Genomic DNA, 21,853 nt, shown 5'->3' on the forward strand with positions numbered 1-21,853 from the left:
TGCACCTTATTATCTGCCTGCACTGCACTTTCTCTGTAACTGTAACACTTTACTCTACATTCTGTTTACGTTTACCCTTATACCACCTCAGTGCACTGTTGTGAATGTAATGATTTGATTTATATGATAGTATGCAAGACAAGGTTTTCACTCTACCTTGGTACATGTGACAATAAGCCAATTTACCGATTTTTTTTTTCCTCAGAAACGTGTGACAATTCATTTCCCCAGTGAGATCCAATGGATAGGAAAGAGGTACTGCAATTCTTTGTGGAGAGCGAAGGGCACGTAAAGGCACAGAAGGTGTCATGATCATCCACTGCAACCAAGGAAGACCCCGGTCTGTGACGCTTGTTTACTGGACCTGGAATTCTGAGGTCGAGAGAGTGGAACTGCCCCCAGTGTAGCAGCCTTCCCACTTTAAAAACTCTCCCAGCTTTCCTGTCATCATCAGACATGATGGACAACCACAAATCACATGCAGCAATAATAAACCAATTTACTAACTTTTACCTCACTAACTGTGACAATAATAAACCTGTTTAGCAATTTTTACCTCAGTAGCTGTAACAATAACAAACCAATTTACCAATTTCACCTCAGAAACTCTAACAATAAATCAATTTAACAATGTTTACCTCAGTACATATGACAATAAAATCCAGTTTACTCATTTTTACCTCAGTCACTGAAACAATAATAAATCAATTTAGCAATTTTACCGTACATGACGGTAAACAGGTTTAGGAATTTTTACTTCAGTAGGTGTGAAAATAATAAAGCAATTTGATACTTTTTTACCTTAGTATATGTGATAATAATAAACCATTTTACCATTTCAGCAGCAAGGTTCAACTTGGATCTTGGTTTCCAGTCACAACCTCTGCACACATCAACAATTTTGAAAGACCAACATTATTGGACATGGTGGCCAACACTGACCTTGGTGGTACTGTCATGTGATCGCTGGTATCGCTTCCACCTGCACCCATAGATCCCCGTGAGGAAGGATAAGCATAGCTGGGGCTCGTAGTACTGAAGTGGTTGGTGTTTTACCATGCTCCTTCAATGCCGCTGGAGAAAACTTCAACAACCCATCAGGTCACTTGACTCCTGACACAAAGAGAAAGCAAACACATCACAGTTAAATCTGATGGGAACAACAAAAAAAATCTTTATAAACCCTCCAGATTCACATTGACCCATCACAGAATAGAATCAAGAGGTGGAGCAGTGGTTATGTTACTTGACCAGCAGTTCAGACCACTGATCCACTGGCGAGTTCAAATCCCAATCCAGTGGCTGTTGATTTTAAACTCTGCCATTTTAATAAAAAGTACTCGTGGATAGTGTCGACCAGAAACTGTCTCAAATTTGGGTCTAATTCTTGCATCTAATTCTTGAGCTCAACTTCAGTAAGACCAAAGAACTGCAAACACGAGGAATTCTGCAGATGCTGGAAATTCAAGCAACACACATCAAAGTTGCTGGTGAACGCAGCAGGCCAGGCAGCATCTCTAGGAAGAGGTACAGTCGACGTTTCAGGCCGAGACCCTTTGTCAGGACTAACTGAAGGAAGAGCTGGTGAGAGATTTGAAAGTTGGAGGGGGAGGGGGAGATCCAAAATGATAGGAGAAGACAGGAGGGGGAGGGATAGAGCCAAGAGCTGAACAGGTGATTGGCAAAAGGGATATGAGAGGATCATGGAACAGGAGGCCCAGGGAGAAGGAAAAGGGGGAGAGGGGGAAAACCCAGAAGATAGGCAAGGGGTATAGTCAGAGGGACAGAGGGAGAAAAAGGAGAGAGAGAGAGAGAGAGAAAGAATGCGTGTATATAAATAACGGATGGAGTACGAGGGGGAGGTGGGGCATTAGCGGAAGTTAGAGAAGTCAATGTTCATGCCATCAGGTTGGAGGCTACCCAGACGGAATATAAGGTGTTGTTCCTCCAACCTGAGTGTGGCTTCATCTTTACAGTAGAGGAGGCCGTGGATAGACATGTCAGAATGGGAATGGGGTGTGGAATTAAAATGTGTGGCCACTGGGAGATCCTGCTTCCTCTGGCGGACAGAGCATAGGTGTTCAGCAAAGACCAAAGAACTGATTGTGGACTTCAGAAAGAGTAAGTTGAGGGAACACACACCAGTCCTCATTGTGGGATCGGAAGTGGAAAGAGTGAGTAATTTCTTATTCCTGGCCGTCAATATCTCTGAGGATCTAAACAGGACCCAGCATATTGATGCAGCTACACAGAAGGCACGACAGTGGCTACATTTCAGTAGGAGTGTGAGAAGATTTGATATGTCTCCAAAAACACTCAAGAGTTTCTACAGACGTAGAATGGATGACATACTAACTGGTTGCATCAAAATCTGATATGGGGGTGGGGGCTACTGCACAAAATCTAAGTAAGCTGCAGACAGATGTAAAGTTAAGACTGGAAGAAGCTGCAGAAGATCGTGAACACGGTGCAGCACATCACACAAACCAATCTTCCGTCCGTGGACTCACTTTACACTGCACGCTGTCGGAGCAGTGCTGCCAGGATAATCAGGGACATGACCCACCCAGCCAACACACTTTTCGTCCCTCTTCCCTCCGGGAGAAGGCTCAGGAGCTTGAAGACTCTTACGGCCAGATTTGGGAACAGCGTCTTTCCAACTGTGATAAGACTGCTGAACGGATCCTGACCCAGATCTGGGCCGTACCCTCCAAATACCCAGACCTGCCTCTCGGTTTTTTTGCACTACCTTACTTTCCATTTTTCTATTTTCTATTTATGATTTATAATTTAAATTTTTAATATTTACTATCAATTTGTAATCCAGGGAGCAGGAAGCACAGAATCAGATATTGCTATGATGATTGTACGTTCTAGTATCAATTGTTTGGCGACAATAAAGTATAAAGTATAAGCATAAGCTCCATTATGGGCACTAGCCTCCATTGTATCCAGGACATCTTCAAGGAGCAGTGCCTCAGAAAGGCAGCGTCCATCATTAAGGATCCCCATCACCCAGGCCATGCCTTGTTCTCATTCCTACCATGAGGAAGGAGGTAAACAAGCCTAAAGACACACACTCAGTGATTCAGGAACAGCTTCTTCTCCTCTGCCATCTGATTTTTGATTGGACATTGAACCCATGAACACCAGCTTACTACTTTTTTTCTCTATTTTTGCACTACTTATGTAATTTAACTATGGGAGTTGGAGTTTCTGGCCATCTGGGAGTCGAAGTTAGTGTCTAAATCGGAGTCAGGGTCAGTGACGGCAGATGCAGTTTAATGTGGATAAGTGTGAGGTTATCCACTTTGGTGGTAAGAACAGGAAGGCAGATTACTATTTAAATTGAGTCAAGTTAGGAAAAGGGGAAGTACAATGAGATCTAGGTGTCCTTGTTCATCAGTCACTGAAAGCAAGCATGCAAGTACAGCGGGCAGTGAAGAAAGCTAATGGCATGCTGGCCTTCATAACAAGGGGAATTGAGTATGGGAGCCAAGAGGTCCTTCTGCAGCTGTACAAGGCCCTGGTGAGACCACACCTGGAGTATTGTGTACAGGCTTGGTCTCCAAATTTGTGGAAGGACATTCTAGCTATTGGGGGAGTGCAGTGTAGGTTCACGAGGTTAATTCCAGGGATGGCGGGACTGTCATATGTTGAAAGGTCGGAGCGACTGGGCTTGTATACACTGGAATTTAGAAGGATGAGAGTGGATCTGATTGAAACATATAAGATTATTAAGGGACTGAACATGCTAGAGGCAGGAAACATCTTCCCGATGTTGGGGAAGTCTAGAACCAGAGGCCACAGTTTAAGAATAAGGGGTAAACCATTTAGAACGGAGTTGAGGAAAACTTTTTCACACAGAGGGTTGTGGTTCTGTGGAATGCTCTGCCTCAGAAGGCAGTGGAGGCCAATTCTCTGGATTCTTTCAAGAAAGAGTTAGATAGAGCTCTTAAAGATAGCAGAGTCAAGGGATATGGGGAGAAGGCAGGAAAAGGGTACTGATTGTGGATGATCAGCCGTGATCACAGTGAGTGGCGGTGCTGGCTCAAAGGGCTGAATGGCCTACTCCTGCACCTATTGTCTATTGATGCTGAGGTAAAAGGTGATGAATGGGGTTTCCCTCCATTTAAATCATGGAAGAGGCCCTTTGGCCCTCGATGACTGTGCCAACCACAATGACAAATTAATCTCAATCTTCTCTGCTTACACATGATCCATATTCCTCCATTTCCTGCACAATCATGTGTCTATCTACCAGCTTCTTAAATTCCACTAATCTTATCTACTTCCACCACCATCCCCGGAAGACCATTCCAGGCACCCTCCAACCTCTCTGCTAAATAACTCGCTCCGCACATCTCTTATAAACTTTCCTTTTTCATCTTAAATTCATGCCCCTTGGTATTGGACATTTCTTCTCTGGGAAAAAAGGATTCAGGCTGTCCACATATCTCCACCTTCATAGATTTTATAAAGTTCTGTCAGATCTCCTCTCAACCTCTAACACTCCAGAGAAAACAACCCAAGTATGTCCAACCTCTCCTTGTAGTTTGTACCCTCCAATCCAGGCAGCGTCCTGGTGAACCTCTTCTGTGACCTCTCCAAAGTCTCCAAATCCTTCCTGTAATGGGGTGACCACAACTGCACACAAAACGCCAAGTGGGGCCTTACCAAAGTTTTATACAATTACTGCAGTCTTACTTAAGGCACTCCCTAAAATAGTCCTTTGTTTAGTCACCTGTCCAAATTCCTCTGTGCGTGGTTTGACAGCAAGTATTGAGTAATATGTTGCCACAAATATTTTACAAGATAAAAACATTTAACGAGTACTGGCTGTGTTTCAAGCTCTAGCCTAGTTGAATCACTTCTCTGTGTCTGTATGCATACTCAGTGGCCACTTTATTGAAGTACACATGTACACCTGTTTATTAATGCAAATACCTAATCAGCCAATCATGTGGCAGCAACTCAATGCGTAAAAGCATGCAGACATGGTCAAGAGTTTCAGTTGTTGTTCAGACCAAACATCAGAATGGGGAAGAAATGCAAACTAAGTGACGTTGACTATGGAATAGAAACATAGAAACATAGAAAATAGGTGCAGGAGTAGGCCATTCGGCCCTTCGAGCCTGCACCGCCATTCAGTACGATCATGGCTGATCATCCAACTCAGAACCCTGTACCAGCCTTCCCTCCATACCCCCGATCCCTTTAGCCACAAGAGCCATATCTAATTCTCTCTTAAATATAGCCAATGAACTGGCCTCAACTGTTTCCTGTGGCAGAGAATTCCACAGATTCACCACTCTCTGTGTAAAGAAGTTTTTCCTAATCTCGGTCCTAAAAGGCTTCCCCTTTATCCCCAAACCTCGTTCTGGACTTCCCCAACATCGGGAACAATCTTCCTGCATCTAGCCTGTCCAATCCCTTTAGGATTTTATACGTTTCAATAAGATCCCCCCCTCAATCTTCTAAATTCCAATGAGTATAAGCCTAGTTGATCCAGTCTTTCATCATATGAAAGTCCCGCCATCCCAGGGATCAATCTGGTTGATTGCTGATGCCAGACGGGGAGGTTTGAGTAGCTCAGAGATTGCTGACCACCAGGGATTTTCACACACAACAGTCTCTAGAGTTTACAGAGAGTGGTGCAAAACACAAAAATAAAACACCCAGTGAATGGCAGTTCTGTGGGCAAAAATGCCTTGTGAATGAGAGAGGTCAGAGGTGAATGGCCAGACTGGTTCAAGCTGACAAGTAGGTGACAGTAACTTAAATAACCACGTGTTACAACAGTGGCGTGTGGAAGAACGTCTCTGAATGCACAGCACATTGAACCTTGAAGAGGATGGGCTATAACAGCAGATGACCACACACATACACTCAGTAGCCACTTGATTAGATCCAGGAGGTGCCTGACAAAGTGACTGCAGATTGTATATACACTGTAGACGGAGACAAAAACAAGCTCGGTTACGTAAGATCAATTTTAAAGAAGAATACTCTCAGAAAGCAAATCATAAACACAAGACGGTCTACAGATGCTAGAAATCTACAGCAACACAACAACAGGCCAGGCAATGGAGAGAAATAAGCAGTTGATGTTTCAGACCGAAATCCTTCATCGGGAACTGTTGAAAGCCTGATGAGCGGGTCTTGGCCCTGATGAAGGCTCTCAGCCAGAAACGTTGACTGTTTATCCATTTCCATAGGTGTTGTCTGACCTGCTGAGTTCCTCCAGCATTTTGCGTGTATCATGCTGGGAAAGACTGCGTTGTCAGTCAGGAAGGGAGAGAGCTGAGACAAGAAGAACTGTGGTTTAGATACCATCTGCCAACAAGACGTTTGTTTATTGTGTTGGAAAAACATAAGATAAGGACAGGAAGCAGCGCCAGTTGTGGATCAAAGAAAAACAGTAGGCTCTAGAAATCTGAAACAAAAGCACTCAGCAGGCCAGACTGTATCTATGGAGAGAGAAACAGCGTTAACAGTTCAGGTAGTCAAAACTGCCCAACGCATCACTAGCACCAGCCTAACCACCATCAAGGACATATATACAGAAAGGTTCTGGAAAAGGGCCAGTAACATCATGAAGGATCTCACCCACCCTGTTCATGGACTGTTTGTCCCACTCCCATCAGGAAGGAGGTTACGTACCATCCACACCGGGACCACCAAACTCAATTACGCTCAAGGAACGTGTTTGTAGCCCGGATATTGAACTTTTTGCTGTTGGACTCCGGCCATATTATTTGCCAAGGGAAATCTCACATGCAATTGTGGTTGCTGTGTACATCCCTCCCTCTGCCAACCCGACGTCGGCGTGTAACATCATTTATACCTATGGGCACAGGAGTACATTCAGCCAGAGACTCATTCCACCGGGATGCAGCACTGAGCGTCATGGGAAGTCATTCCAGCCTGTGGCCATCCAACCTTGCAGCTCCTCCCTTGGAAGGTCAGACACCCTGGGCCAATGGGCTGGTCCTGGACTTATTTCCATCTGGCATGGTTTACATATTATTATTTGATTGATTGTGGTTTTGTATTGCTATGTTTGTACTCTGTTCTTGGTTGGTGCAACTGTAATGAAACCTAATTTCCCTCCGGATCAATAAAGTATATCTATCTATCTACTTATCTAACAGTTACTTTCTCCAACCAGTAAGGCTGCTGAACACCTCCAGCCACTAACCCAACCATCACTACCTTATCATTTCCTGTCAGAGTCACCTTATGTACAGACACTTCTCTGCCTACTGTCACATTATGGACATACAATCAATCAGTGTATATAAGATCTCTTAAGTACTTATAATCATTGTGTTTATTTTGTTATTGTGTTCCTTATTGTGTTTTTTTTTGTGCTGTATCTGATCTGGAGCAACAAGCATTTTATTCTCCTTTACACTTGTGTACTGGAAATGACATTTGAACAATCTTGAATCGTGCTGAAGGCAAGTGTACAAGACGCCTTATTTCACACCCTGTCCTGCTGTGTGGCCACTTCCAGGGAGCTATGGACGTGCCTGAAGACCCTTCTGTGCACCATTGCTCCCTAGGGTCCTGCCATTTACTGAATAATTAATAATGATTTTAATATCATGAGAGAAGGCGAGATATCTCTGTTTGCAAAAGGCACAGTATGAGACCAGAGTTCGAGATTTTTTTATTTAGAGATATGGTACCGTAACAGGCCCTTCTGACACAGCAAGCCCAATTACACCCATGTGACCAATTAACCTGTGAACCTGTATGTCTTTGTAAGTGGGAGGAACCAGTATGCTTTCCATTATTGTTAAAGGGAAAGAGATAAAGATAAATATTAGCTTTATTTGTCACATCCTCCGTGAGGACCACAACAACCTTGTCATTGGGTTTGGAGGCTTGTGTGCCTCAATGACCAGGAGAGCTATGCTGGCTGGAATCTAGGTATGCTCGGCTTTGGCTTTTGGTAGACCAAACAGGTCAAAGGGTAGAGGCCAGACTAAGAGTGGTCCACTGGTCCCCCAGGTTTGGGGGTTCAACTCAGGGCTAAAAACCCTGACTGGAAAAACAGAAATGAAGACTCTTTCTACATCGGAGTGTGACGGTATTCCCGGGTCTCAACCCAGAACCTGCATGACCGACAGTGGTGAAAACTGAGCTACCGCCAGAGATGGAGGACTTTCATTGCTGCCCTAAACACCAGCGGCAGAACAGGCAGTAGGGATTTGTCACGCGTACATTAAAACATCCAGTGAAATGCATGCCTTGCGTCAAATCAAACCAGCAAGGAGTGTGCTGGGGGGCAGCCCGCGAGTGTCACCACGTTTCCACTGCCAGCATAGCGTGCCCACAACTTACTAACCCCAACCCGTACGTCTTTGGAATGTGGGAGGAAGCCTACGCTGTCACAAGGAGAGCGTAAAGAGATAGTGACAGGAATGAAACCAGATCGCAATTGCTGATGCTGCAAAGCGTTACGCTAACCGCTACTCTACTGTGCCTCAGTACTCCGTTGTAATGAAGTGATCTGTATGGACAGCAAGCCAACGGCCTTCACTCTATCTCAGAATGTATGATTAACCAATTTATTTGTTGAGATACAGTGCAGAGTAGACCCTTCTGACCCTTCCAGCAATCCCCCAGTTTAATCCGAGCCCAATCACAGGACAATTTACAATGGCCAATTAACCTCCCAACCAACTTTGGACTCTGGCAGGGAACTGGCGCACCCAGAGGACACCCACACAGTCACAGGGAGAACGTACAAACTCCTTACAGCAGCGGTTGGAATTGAACCCGGGACGCCTGTACTGTAAAGCACTGTGCTAACCTCTGCGCTACCGTGCCACCCCCATGAGTAGGTAAATCCCATACGGGTGCAGACTTAGGGGATAGCATTGACGCATGAGGTGGTGTTCATCCGAAGCTTCCTTTAAGGCTCTGAAGAGGCAGGCCTGGAGATTTGGAACTTTTAACCAAAGCGTGCTTTCCAAGAGGTAATTATTCCCAGCCCACTAAGTGAAGCTTGTTGCTAGGCAGGAGACTCTACTGAGAGCCATTTGACTGCTTGACTGCTCAATAATACAGGCCTGTGGGGATGTGGGCAGGCCAAAGACCTGATTGATGTGATAACTTGGAGCCAGTACTGAACTTCCTGTTGTCTGGCCCATTGTTTTCACTGAAGTCATGGTGCACACACAGCAGAGATTAAACATTCTCCAAGGCATAAAACACGAGGTGAAATACTACCGACTCGAAAGCCCAAGGAGATTTATTGGAGGTGAGGGGAGAGGAAGGGTTTTCCTAATGAGCTGGAAGGGGAACGTTGGCATGGATACCAAGATGCATCTCCCACTCTGATTGCCTCTCTTTCACCTTCAGCACAGAGGAAAACAACTGACTTTATATGAAGAGCAAAGTATGTTCTTGTAATTATATTGAAAACTATATGACATAGGAGCAGAATTAGGGCATTTAGTCCATCGAGTCTGTTCTGTCATTTGATCTTGACTGATTTTTCAGAATCAGATATATTATCATTGGCACGTCGTGAAATGTGCTGCTTTGCAGCAGCAATACATTAAAATGACTAAAGTTACAATAAGAAATATATAAAAATTAAATAAGTAATGCAAAAAGAGAGCAAAAAATTAGGTAGTGTTCATGGGTTCATAGCCGACTGGTGGCGTAATGGCATCAGCGCCGGACTTCGGAGCGAAGGCTCCCAAGTTCGAATCCAGCCAGCTCCCTTGCACGCTTTCCATCCGTCGAGCTAGCAACTCGGCCTCGTAAAAATAAGAAAGCCTGCTAAAAAAAATGCTGTCATGACAGCGTCCCGATGACTCCACTCGGAGTTAAGGGCTTTCTTCTTCTTCTTCTTCATGGGTTCATTGTCCATTCAGAATTATGATGGCAGAGGGGAAGAAACTGTTCCCTTAACGTTGAGTGTGTGTCTTCAGGCTCCTGTACCTCTTCCCTGATAGCAGCAATGAGAAGAGGGCATGTCTGGGATGGTAAGGGTCCTTAATGATGGATGCACCTTCCTGAGGCATTGTCTATTGAAGATGTCCTTGATGGGACTCTCAAATCCCTTTGCAATTCCTATTTCTGATTCTACACCTTTATTCCTTCCACCATGACCATACGCTTCCCTATTCTGTATTCCATCTGCCACTTCTCCAAGAAAGTTTATCATCACCTCGACTTCCACTGGAGGCTAAAGAAGTTTGGAATGTTCCCATCGAATCATATCCATTTTCATCAAATCGTCCTATCGAGATACACGATAACTTGATATGTCAACTGCTCTGCCCATGACTGCAAGAGACTGCAGAGAGTTGCGGACATAATTCAGCACATCATGGAAACCAGCCTCCTCTCCATGGACTCTGTCTGCACTTCTGGCTCCCTCAGTAAAGCCAGCACAATCATAGATCCCACCCGCCCCAGACATTCTGTCTTCTCCCCTCTCCCATAGGGCAGAAAACCCGTACCACCAGCCTCAAAGACAGCTTCTACCCAGCTGTTAGTAAGAATATTAAATGGTTCTTGAGTATGATAAGCTGGAATATCGTGCAAATAAATAAATAATACTGAGAACATGAGATAAAGAGCGCTTGAAAGGGTGTCCAAGTTGGGATGACTGAAATTATCCATACTGGGTCAGCAGCCTGACGATTGAAGAGTAATAACTGTTCCCGAACCTGGTGGTGTGGGACCTAGGGTTACTGGACCTCCTTTCTGATGGTAGTAGCGAGGAGAGAGCATGGCCTGAGAGGTGGGGGTCCCTGATGTTGGATGATGCTTTAACTGTGGCAGTGCTCCTTGTAGATGTGATCAATGGAGGAGAGGACTTTACCCGTGATGGACTGGGCTGTGGCCACTACTTGGAGCCACAGGTGAGACCTGAGTGTCAGATGGGGCTGACAGGCAAATGAGGACATGACAAGCCATTTCACCAGAGGTACTAACTCTACCTGGACACCCCACACACCCAACAGAGAGAGAGATGGAGGGAGGACACAAAGTTCAAAGTAATTTTCTTATACAAGTACCATATACAAGTTGGGGATATATTTCTACCAAATGAGGTGCAAGCTGCTCTTTCCCTCTGCTATCTTACAGGTCACTCCTGGGCAAGGCATAGCACCTGCTTAGCACCCCACTGCCCCGCCGCGGATCAGGGTGACGTGAAGCCATGGGAGCAGTGGTGGATGGTCGTATGAGCAGCCAGTGCAGATCACAAGTCCTGGTTACGCAAATATTGACGCCAGGCAGACAACCTCCGAAGAGTATTGATAATGGCTGGGGGTCACCCCTCGTGTAAAGACACTGCCCAGAAGAAGGCAATGGCAAACCACTTCTGTAGAAACTTTGCCAAGAACAATCATGGCCATGAGACCATGATCGCCCATGACATACGACACGGCACGTAACAAATGAACAAACACCATAAACTACCCCGAGATTCACTTCCTTGTGGGCATTCACAGAAAATACAAAGAAACACAACAGAATCAATGGGAAAAATGCACACAAGACGGACAAGCAGAGTGGAAAGAAAACAATCTGTGCAAATACAAAGAGGACAAAGGGAACAAAATTATAATAAGTAAATAAATAAGCAATACATATCAAGAACATGAGATGAAGGGTCCTTGAAAGGAGTCCAGAGACTGTGGGAACATCTCAGTGTTGCGGTGAGTGAATTTGAGTTAAGTTCTCTGCACTGGTTCAAGTATATGTCACCGTACACCTACCCTGAGATTCATTTTCTTGCAGGCATTTGCAATAGAACAAAGAAACACACCAGGATCAATGAAAACTGCACACACAGGCTGATAAGCAAACAATGCGCAAAAGAAGACAAACATTGAAAACACAAAATACCAATAACTATTATAAATAAATAATTAAGGATGGTGCTAAATATTGTTATTTTGTGTTGAGGCATTTGATGTTGTGGTGTTTGCCGAGTTTGGCAATTAGCTTCCAGACATTTCATCACCAGTTGAGGTGTCATCCTCAATGCGCAGTTATTCAGTGTTTCTCTCTAGGAGTGCTCGCATTTATATAGCGCCCCCCCCCCACCCCCCGTTTGTTTCTTTGGCTCTTTGGGGTTAGTAGATGCCATTTATTTTAACTGGGGTTTATTTAACTTTAACTGGGACACCGCAGAAGTTCTGGTGCAGGCAAACACAAAGCAGGCACGGGAAGTTTTAGAAGAGTGGTTCTCTTCTGATAACTCCATAAACAAGCACTTCAAGATAGACGCCCACTATGAATCCCGAAGCGCCAAAGCAACATGAGCCAATAGAATTCAAAGGTCAACTGAAGCGATAGCCAATCAGAACAGGGGCACTATAGAAGCACGGACACTCCCAGAGACACCAACAACCGTGCACTGAGGATATCACCTCGACTGATGATACAACGTCTCCAAGCTCAGTGAACACCGCGACATCAAAGAAATAAATATTACTAAGAACATGAGTTGTAGAGACTTTGAAAGTGAGCCCAGAGGTTTTGTTCAATGTTCTATTCAGTGTTGAGGTGAGTGTGTTAAGTTGTAAAATGAATGATTCTAGATCATATGTTCACTGGTCAACTAGTACACACAGACATTCAGCTGCAATGGGGGATGGTCACTGGTTTATCTCAGATATCCCAGAACCGAAGCCAGGTAGGTCACTGATAAAATATTGCCCGATGCTAGACTGAAAGCAGGCACTCAGAAAGGACAGGTCCCTGCCTGAACCCATGCGTAAGGGAAGGCTTGGAGCCACGGTAGCAGGTGAGTTCTTCCTGCATTTTGTGTGTGTTGCTTCAGATTTCCAGCATTAGCAGATTTTCTCGTGTTTATGATCTCATGTCTCGTATGATTTTATACACCTGTAAGATCACCCTTCATTGTATATATGTGGATAACTTCATTCACCTTGACACTGCACTGACTGCACAGCCATGATGAAATGGTGTAGCAGACTTGATGGGCCAAATAGCCTAATTCTACTCCTATGTCTTATGGTCTTATGCTTTATAATAAATCTACTTTTAACTATGAAATTCTCAATATTAGTTACCTATTTCTTTTTATTCTTTGCATGATTTGTCTTTTTTTTTCTCTACTGCCCTGCACTGTTTTGTGCACTTTATGTAGTCCTGTGCAGGTCTGTAGTTTAGTGCAGTTTTTATGTTGTTTTACGTAGTCTAGTGTAGCCTTGTGCTGTCTCACATAGTCTAGTGTAGTTTTGTGTTGTTTCATGTAGCACCAGGCTCCTGGAGGAACATTGTTTCGTTTTTACTGTGCACTGTACCAGCAGTTTATGGTCAAAATGGCAATGACTTGACTTACACATTGGTCAGTCAGATTTTTATGAATAGATTTTTTTTCATAAACTCTATTGTATTTCTTTACTTTCCTGTAAATGCCTGCAAGAAAATGAATCTCAAGGTATGATACACAGGTACTTTGATAATAAATTTACTTTGACTTTGAGTGGGTGGGAGTGAGGAAAGGGGCTTGTATTCTGCTGATGTTTGTCAGAGTCACAGAGAACTAAAGCACAGCACAGGCCCTTCATGTTGTTTGTGTTGTCCTGTAGAACATAATGGGCAAGCTATGTTGGCGCCAGAACATGTGGTGACACTTACAAGCTGCCTCCAGCACATCCTTAGGTTGTGTTGGAAGTTCAAGCAAATGACTCATTTATCTGTATGTTTCGATGTACAAATGTTTGTAGATGTGATAAATAAATGGATCTGAATCTTCTCCTAGACAATAGACAATAGGTGCAGGAGTAGGCCATTTAGCCCTTCGAGCCAGCACCACAATTCACTGTGATCATGGCTGATCATCCACAATCATTACCCTTTTCCTGCCTTCTCCCCTTATCCCTTCACTCCGCTATCTTTAAGAGCTCTATCTATTTTTTGAAAGAATCTAGAGAATTGGCCTCCACTGCCTTCTGAGGCAGAGCATTCCACAGAACCACAACCCTCTGTGTGAAAAAGTTTTTCCTCAACTCCGTTCTAAATGGTCTATCCCTTATTCTTAAACTGTGGCCTCTTGTTCTGGACTCCCCCAACATCAGGAACATGTTTCCTGCCTCTAGCGTGTCCAATCCCTTAATAATCTTATATGTTTCAATCAGATCCCCTCTCATCCTTCTAAATTCCAGTGTATACAAGCCCAGTCGCTCCAATCTTTCAACATATGACAGTCCCTCCATCCCGGGGACTAACCTCGTGAACCTAGCCTCCAAGGGAGAAAAGTACTAGCCTACTTAACCGCTCTCAGGCCCTTCATTCTTCGCAACATCCTTGTCAAGCGAGACACAAAAAGCGCTGGGGAAACTCAGCAGGTCAGGCAGCATCTGTGGGGGGAAATGAACAGTCTACATTTCAGGTCAAGACCCTTGTGTTGTTTAATCTGGAGTGCTGGAGGGAAAATACCCGTCTTACTGAGTAAATGTTCATGCTCTTCTGCAGTTACAACCCATCCATTTCAAACACTCCGTAAACTCGAGAGACTGGTATGCTTGAAAATCAGCAGTTTCTGAAATGCTCAAACCACCCCATCTGGCACCAACAAACATTCCACAGTCAAAGACCCTTACGTCACATTTCTTCCCCATTCTGATATTAGGCCTGAACAACAACTGAAGTTCTTGATGACGTCTACATACTTAATACTTTATACTTTATTGTCGCCAAACAATTGATACTAGAATATACAATCATCGCAGCAATATTTGATTCTGCGCTTCCTGCTCCCTGGAGTACAAATCGATAGTAAATATTAAAAATTTAAATTATAAATCATAAATAGAAAATAGAAAATGGAAAGTAAGGTAGTGCAAAAAAAAAAACCAAGAGGCAGGTCCAGATATTTGGAGGGTACGGCCCAGATCCAGGTCAGGATACGTTCAGCAGTCTTATCACAGTTGGAAAGAAGCTGTTCCCAAATCTGGCTGTACGAGTCTTCAAGCTCCTGAACTTTCTCCCAGAGGGAAGAGGGACAAAAAGTGTGTTGGCTGGGTGGGTCGTGTCCTTGATTATCCTGGCAGCACTGCTCCGACAGCGTGCGGTGTAAAGTGAGTCCAAGGACGGAAGATTGGTTTGTGTGATGCGCTGCGCCGTGTTCACGATCTTCAGCAGCTTCTTCCGGTCTTGGACAGGACAACTTCCATACCAGGTTGTGATGCACCCTAGAAGAATGCTTTCTACGGTGCATCTATAAAAATTAGTGAGGGTTTTAGGGGACAGGCCAAATTTCTTTAGTTTTCTCAGGAAGTAAAGGCGCTGGTGGGCCTTCTTGGCAGTGGACTCTGCTTGGTTAGTCCAAGTCAGGTCATTTGTGATATTGACCCGAGGAACTTAAAGCTTTTGACCTGTTTCACTTGCGCACCACCGATGTAAATTGGGTCGTGCGGTCCGCTACTCCTTCTGAAGTCACCAACCAATTCCTTCGTCTTGCGGACGTTGAGGGATAGGTTATTGTCTATTGTTACATGCTTTTATGTGTTGAGCTGCTGCCACAGGATTGGCAGATTAGATATTTGCTTTAACGAGCAGGTGACAGGTGTACCTCGTAAAATGGCTGCAGATTGCAGATCAGCCATGACGCAATGGTGGAGCAGACTGGATCAGATGATTGGCCAAATTCTGCTCCTATATTTTTCAGTCTGGTATTATGGATGCCTGGAACAGGTAACCAGGGAAGGAGTGGAAGCATGAATATGTGGGAATGGTGGGATATTTTCATTTCATTCAGCACAGGCATAGTGGGTAAAGAGCCTGTTCTTGGAGTAAACTCTGTCTATTTATGTATACGGCAGTCACTCAGAAAACCTACAGAGAGATTCAGGAGAAACTCTTTCATCCAGCGGGTGATGAGAATGTAGAGCTGAATCCCAAGGGGAGTGGACGGTGTCGATACATTTATAGAAACATAGAAACACAGAAATCTACAACACGTTACAGGCCCTTTGGCCCACAATGTTGTACCAACCATGTAACCTACTCTAGAAACTGTCTAGAATTTTGCTATCACATACCCCTCTATATTTCTAAGCTCCATTTCCCTATTTAAGAGTATCTTAAAAGACCCTATCGTATCCACCTCTACAAACGTTGCTGGCAGTGCATTCCACACACCCACCATTCTCTTTGTGTGAAAAACTTACTTCTAACATCTCCCTTGTACCTACAAGCACCTTAAAACTATGCCCCCTCATGTTAACCATTTCAGCCCTGGGAAAAGGCCTCTGGCTATCCACACGATCAATGCTTCTCATCATCTTATACACCTCTATCAGGTCACCTCTCATCCTTTAACATTCCAAGGAGAAAAGGCCAAGTTCACTCAATCTATTCTCATAAGGTACACCCTTCAATCCAGGCAACATCTTTGTAAATCTCCTCTGCACTCTCTCTATAGTATCCACGTCCTTCCTGTAGTGAGGTGACCAGAACTGAACCCAGTACTCCAAGAGGGGTCTGACCAAGGTCTCATATAGCTGTAACATTACCTCACGGCTCTTGAACTCAGTCCCACGGTTGATGAATGCCAACACACCATACGCCTTCTTAACAACACTCTCAAGCTGCGCAGCAGCTTTGAGTGTCCTATGGATACAGACCCCAAGATCTTGCTGATCCTCCACACTGCCAAGAGTCTTACCATTAATATTATATTCTCTTCAAATTTGACCCACCGGAATGAAGCACTTCACACTAATCTGAGTTGAACTCCATCTGCCACTTCTCAGCCCAGTCCTGCATCCTATCAATGTTGTGCTGTAACCTCTGACAACCCTCCAGACTATCCACACCACCTCCAACTTTAGTGTCATCAGCAAGCTTACTAATCCATTCTTCTATTTCTTCATCCAGGTAATTTATAAAGATCCCAGAACAGATCCCTGTGGAACACCACTGGTCACCGACCTCCATATGAGGGCAGGTTGGACACACATCGGAGGTGGGGAGAGAACAGAAGGTGACGCCAATAAGTTTTGATGAGGGAAGAGTAAGTAAGTTCTGGTGAGGCATACCATGAGCTAGTTGGGCAGAATGGCCTATTTCTGTGTACATGCTGTGTTATTGGATATGACAAGGTGGTGGATGATAAGGGAAGACAATGGTGTGGAGCCATAAAATTAGTATAGAACTGTGTGTGTGTGTGTGTGTGTGTGAAGTCAAGTCAAGTCACTTTTTATTGTCATTTTGACCATAACTGCTGGTACAGTACACAGTAAAAACAAGATGACGTTTTTCAGGACCATGGAACAATACAAAAACTACACTGAACTACGTAAAACAACACAAAAACCACACTAGACTACAGACCGACCCAGGACTGCATAAAGTGCACAAAACAGTGCAGGCATTACAATAAATAATAAACAAGACAATAGACACAGTAGAGGGCAGTAGGTTGGTGTCAGTCCAGGCTCTGGGTATTGAGGAGTCTGATGGCTTGGGGGAAGAAACTGTTATATAGTCTGGTTGTGACAGCCCGAATGCTTCAGTGCCTTTTGCCAGATGGCAGGAGGGAGAAGAGTTTGTATGAGGGGTGCGTGAGGTCCCTCAAAACGCTGTTTGCTTTGCAGATGCAGCGTGTGGTGTAAATATCTGTAATGGCGGGAAGAGAGAACCCGATGATCTTCTCAGCTGACCTCACTATCCGCTGCAGGGTCTTACGATCCGAGATGGTGCAATTTCTGAACCAGGCACTGATGCAGCTGCTCAGGATGCTCTCAATACAACCTCTGTAGAATGTGGTGAGGATGGAGGGGTGGGAGATGGACTTTTCTCAGCCTTCGCAGAAAGTAGAGACACTGCTGGGCTTTCTTTGTTATGGAGCTGGTGTTGAGGGACCAGGTGAGATTCTCCACCAGGTGAACACCAAGAAATTTGGTGCTGTTAACGATCTGTGTGTGTGTGTGTGTGTCTGGGGGGCTGTGAGAGCCAGGGTGGGAATTCTCTATGCCAATTCTGTCCTTGAAGCCCAGACCTGGATCAAAAGCCACCTTTCCCACTCGACAAATGTACACACATCAATCCAATTCATCGAGGAGGCTGCCGGGTTCAATGACACTGCAACCTGTCTTTGTCAGCATTCCTAATGCGCTAACCAACATCCCCCACTCCCAGCCACTGCCTGTAGCTTCACACCAAATCTGAGCTCTGTCCATATGTCCATATAAGGGGAGAGAGTGAGAGAGTGAGAGAGCGCGAGAGAGAGAGAGAGAGAGAGAGAGAGAGAGAGAGAGAGAGAGAGAGGGAGAGAGAGAGAGAGGAAGACAGAGTAAGTGGGCAGCCACAGACGGAGAAAAAGAAAGGGATTTACACACAGGGGGAGACAGAGGTGGATAGTGGGTATAGAGAGAGAGAGACAGAGAGAGAGAGAGAGAGGCGGGCAGTGGGTATAGAGAGAGGGAGGGATGGGGAGGGGGTGTAGACACAGAGGGAGAGAAGTAGTAGAACAGACAGAAAGAGAGCGGGGCAGACATGAAGGGAGAGAGAGTGGGCAGACACAGAGAGGGAAGATGAGAGAGGGAGGGGGGAGAGGGAGGGGGAGAGAGAAGGGGGAGAGAGAGGGAGAGGAGGGAGTGAGATTGGGGGCAGACACAGAGAGGGAAGATGAGAGAGGGAGGGGGAGAGGGAGGGAGAGGAGGGAGTGAGAGAGATTGGGGGAAGACACAGAGGGAGTGGGGAAAACAGTTGGGAGAGAGAGCAGATCCAACAGAGGGGAAGACAGAGGGAGAGAGAGCTGGGGGGGATTTGTGGGGAAGATGTGGAGATAAAGAATAAGATCTGTGAGGAAATACAGAGTTTTATGCCTTGGCAGCTGACACCCACCTACAGCGGAGAACACTTCCGAGGTGGGTCATCTTACCTAGTGGGAGCTTCCAATCAATATCGACCCAACACCTATCACTGGCGTGACAGTCGTTCTCTCTCCACCCACCTTCTACCAAACATTCCTGAATGCTTACTACAAACAAATTCAGTCATGTCCAACTGCAACCGACAGGTGAGTTATCCAGGAACACACTCTCATCCCCTCTGAAATGATCTGAAACGGGACGGGGAGGGGGAGAGAGGGAGAGAGAGAGACCGAGAGGGGGAGGAAAGGAGTAAGGGATAGGGAAAGAGAGAGAGGAGAGAGTGGGATAGAGGGAAATAGATGGGGAGAGAGGGAGAATGAGTGTGTGAGATTGAGGAGAGAGGGGAGAGGAAGGGGGAGAGAGAGTGGGAGGGGGAGGGAGACAGATGGAGGGAGACAGAGACAAAGGTAAAGAGCGACAGAGAGAGAGAGAGAAAACAAGATACAGACAGAGGGAGAGGCAGATAGACATACACAGAGAATAGAAAGACAGAGGGGAGATAGGGAGAGAGCGAGAGAGAATGTGAGTGAGTTTGAGAAGAGGAAGGAAGGGGAGAGGGAGAGGTAGAAGGAGGGGAGAGGAAGAGGAGGAGGGGAGAAAGGGAGAAAGATGGAGGGAGAAAGAGAGGCAAAGACAAAGAAAGAGAAAGCAAGAGACAAAGACGAAGAGATAGGTGCATACACAGGCATCAAACAGAACGAGAGACAGACAGAAAGATGGGGAGAACATGAACGCTCTGACCATCAGCTCCAACGAACAACACAGCTTCATTTCAATCAACACCGACGCTTTGAACGCTCTCTATGAGTGCACGGGTCGTTACCACGTCCCAAAGGTGTACAGGGTCGGTGGGTTAAGTGGACCCTGCCAATTGCTCCCGTAGTATGGATGAGTGGTAGAAACTGGGGGGAGTTGTTGCAAATATAGGAGTTTTAAAAAAACATGTGATTAATGTAGAATTGTTGTAAGACCACAATACCATAATATAAAGGAGCAGAATTGGGCCATTTGGCCCATCAAGTCTGCTCTGCCATTCCATCATGGCTGACTAATTATCCCTCTCAATCCTACACTCCTGCCTTCTCCCCGTAACCTTTGGCGCCCTGATTAATCAAAAACCTATCAACATACATTTTAAGTAGGTGGTGGTCAATGGTAAGCACAGGCTCAGTGGGCCAAATGGCCTGCCTCCACACAATTCCAGTAGGCTAGCAGTGTCTCTACTTCCACAGGGGGCTAAGGAAATTTGGATGTCACTGTTGCTCCTCACCAATTTTCACAGAAAACACCCTCAAACAGCTGGATTCAAGATGGAAGATTGTTCAATGTCATTTCCACACAAAAGTGTAAAGGAGAATGAAATAATTGTTACTCCAGCTCCGATGTAGCACAAAAAAAAAGATGAAGAACACAATAATTTTAAAAATGCATATAAATACATAAGTTAATATATAGAAACAACAGGAATTCTGCAGATGCTGGAAATTCAAGCAACACACGTCAAAGTTGCTGGTGAACGCAGCAGGCCAGGCAGCATCTCTAGGAAGAGGTGCAGTCGACGTTTCAGGACGAGACCCTTCGTCAGGACTAACCTGTTACTGGGTGGAGGTGAAGGAAGCTGGAGGGTAGGGCTGATAGAGGGTAGAGTAAAAGTGGAGTGTCAAGGCCCGGGGGGGGGTGGTGCAGAAGAGACCCAGGGCATTGGGGGCATACAAGAAGCTGGAGAGGCCATTAAAGGAGGGGAAAGCTGAAGAAGAGTGAGGGCTTGAAATAGGCTGATAAAGTGGGTGGGGGAGGAGGACGGGGGGGGAGGGGAGAGGGAAGTCGGGAAAAGGGGCAAGAACTGGAAGAATAGGAGCAGGACAGACACCAAATCGTTACCGGAGCAGTCTCTCGGGCTGTCAGAAAAGTTCATTAACTTCACTATAGGAGGCTGTTGACAATCCCTTCAGTAAACAAGGCCCAAGGCTCCAGAAATACCCCTTCCCCTCTCTGACTCAATTCCCTCCTGTTACACCTTGCTTGGTATCTGCCCTAATAACGCCATCGTTGGGTGAGTGTTAAAATCTGTCAAGTTAACAGCTCAGTGAAAGGAGCCGGTGTGCTAGTAAATAGTTTGTGTGTTGAAGGTGGAATTGGTCTATTGATATTACAATTACCAAGATACAGTGAAAAGCTTGTCTTGCATACTCTTCATACAGATCAGATTATTACACAGGGCAGTGAGACAGAACAAGGTAAAACAATAACAATGCAGAATTACGTGTAAACGCTACAGAGCGAGTGCAGTGCAGGTAAACATGCAAGAAAGTGCAAGATCGCAACAAGGTAGATTGTGAGGTCAGGGTTTAATTTTATTGTATCAGAGGTCTGTTCAAGACCGATAACAGTGGGCAGTGTAGGAGCATGGGACTGAATTGGCATTAGAATTGGTTTAACCTTAAAGTTCATTTGCAGGTTGAGATCGAGAGGACTAGAATATGAAAGCAAAAAATGAATGTTGAGGCTTTATAGAGCACTGATGAGGCCTCACTGGGAGTATTGTGAGCAGTTTTGGGCCCCTTATCTAAGAAAGGATGTGCTGACATTGGAGAGGGTTCAAAAGAGGTTCACGAAAATGATTCTGGGTTTGAAAGGTACATGAGGAGCATTTGATGGCTCTAGAATTCAGAAGGATGAGGGGGGTATTTCATTGAAAACTATCAAATGTTGAAAGGCCCAGACAGAGTGGAGGTGGAGAGGATATTTCAAATAGTGGATGAGTCGAGGACCAGAGGGTGCAGCCGTAGAATACAGAGAAGTCCCTTTAGAACGGAGATGAGGAGGAATTTCTTCAATCAGAAAGGGTGATGAATCTGTGGAATTCATTGCCTCAGATGACTGAGGAGGCCAAGTCATTGAGTGTATTGAAGGTGGAGGTTGATAGATTCTTGTTAAGTTTGCAGGAAGAAGGTAGGAGAATT

The 21,853-nt window shown here is 45.2% G+C and overlaps 1 protein-coding gene across 5 annotated transcripts in view; it reads right to left on the reverse strand.

Moving 5' to 3' along the window:
- The window catches only part of gdpd5b (glycerophosphodiester phosphodiesterase domain containing 5b), a 369,021-nt gene that overhangs the window by 169,032 nt on the left and 178,136 nt on the right, over positions 1-21,853 (reverse strand). For 4 of the 5 annotated variants that reach the window (XM_072262580.1, XM_072262584.1, XM_072262581.1 and 1 more), the window contains one exon: positions 943-1,113. In XM_072262580.1, coding sequence (XP_072118681.1) covers positions 943-1,059 — 117 coding nt within the window. In that variant the 5' untranslated portion in view covers positions 1,060-1,113. Of the gene's footprint in view, positions 1-942; positions 1,114-4,543; positions 4,565-21,853 lie in introns of those variants that run through there. The other variant, XM_072262582.1, reaches the window with a different exon arrangement.

This window comes from Mobula birostris, chromosome 7 (assembly GCF_030028105.1).
Source record: "Mobula birostris isolate sMobBir1 chromosome 7, sMobBir1.hap1, whole genome shotgun sequence".
Taxonomy (NCBI): Eukaryota; Metazoa; Chordata; class Chondrichthyes; order Myliobatiformes; family Myliobatidae; genus Mobula; species Mobula birostris.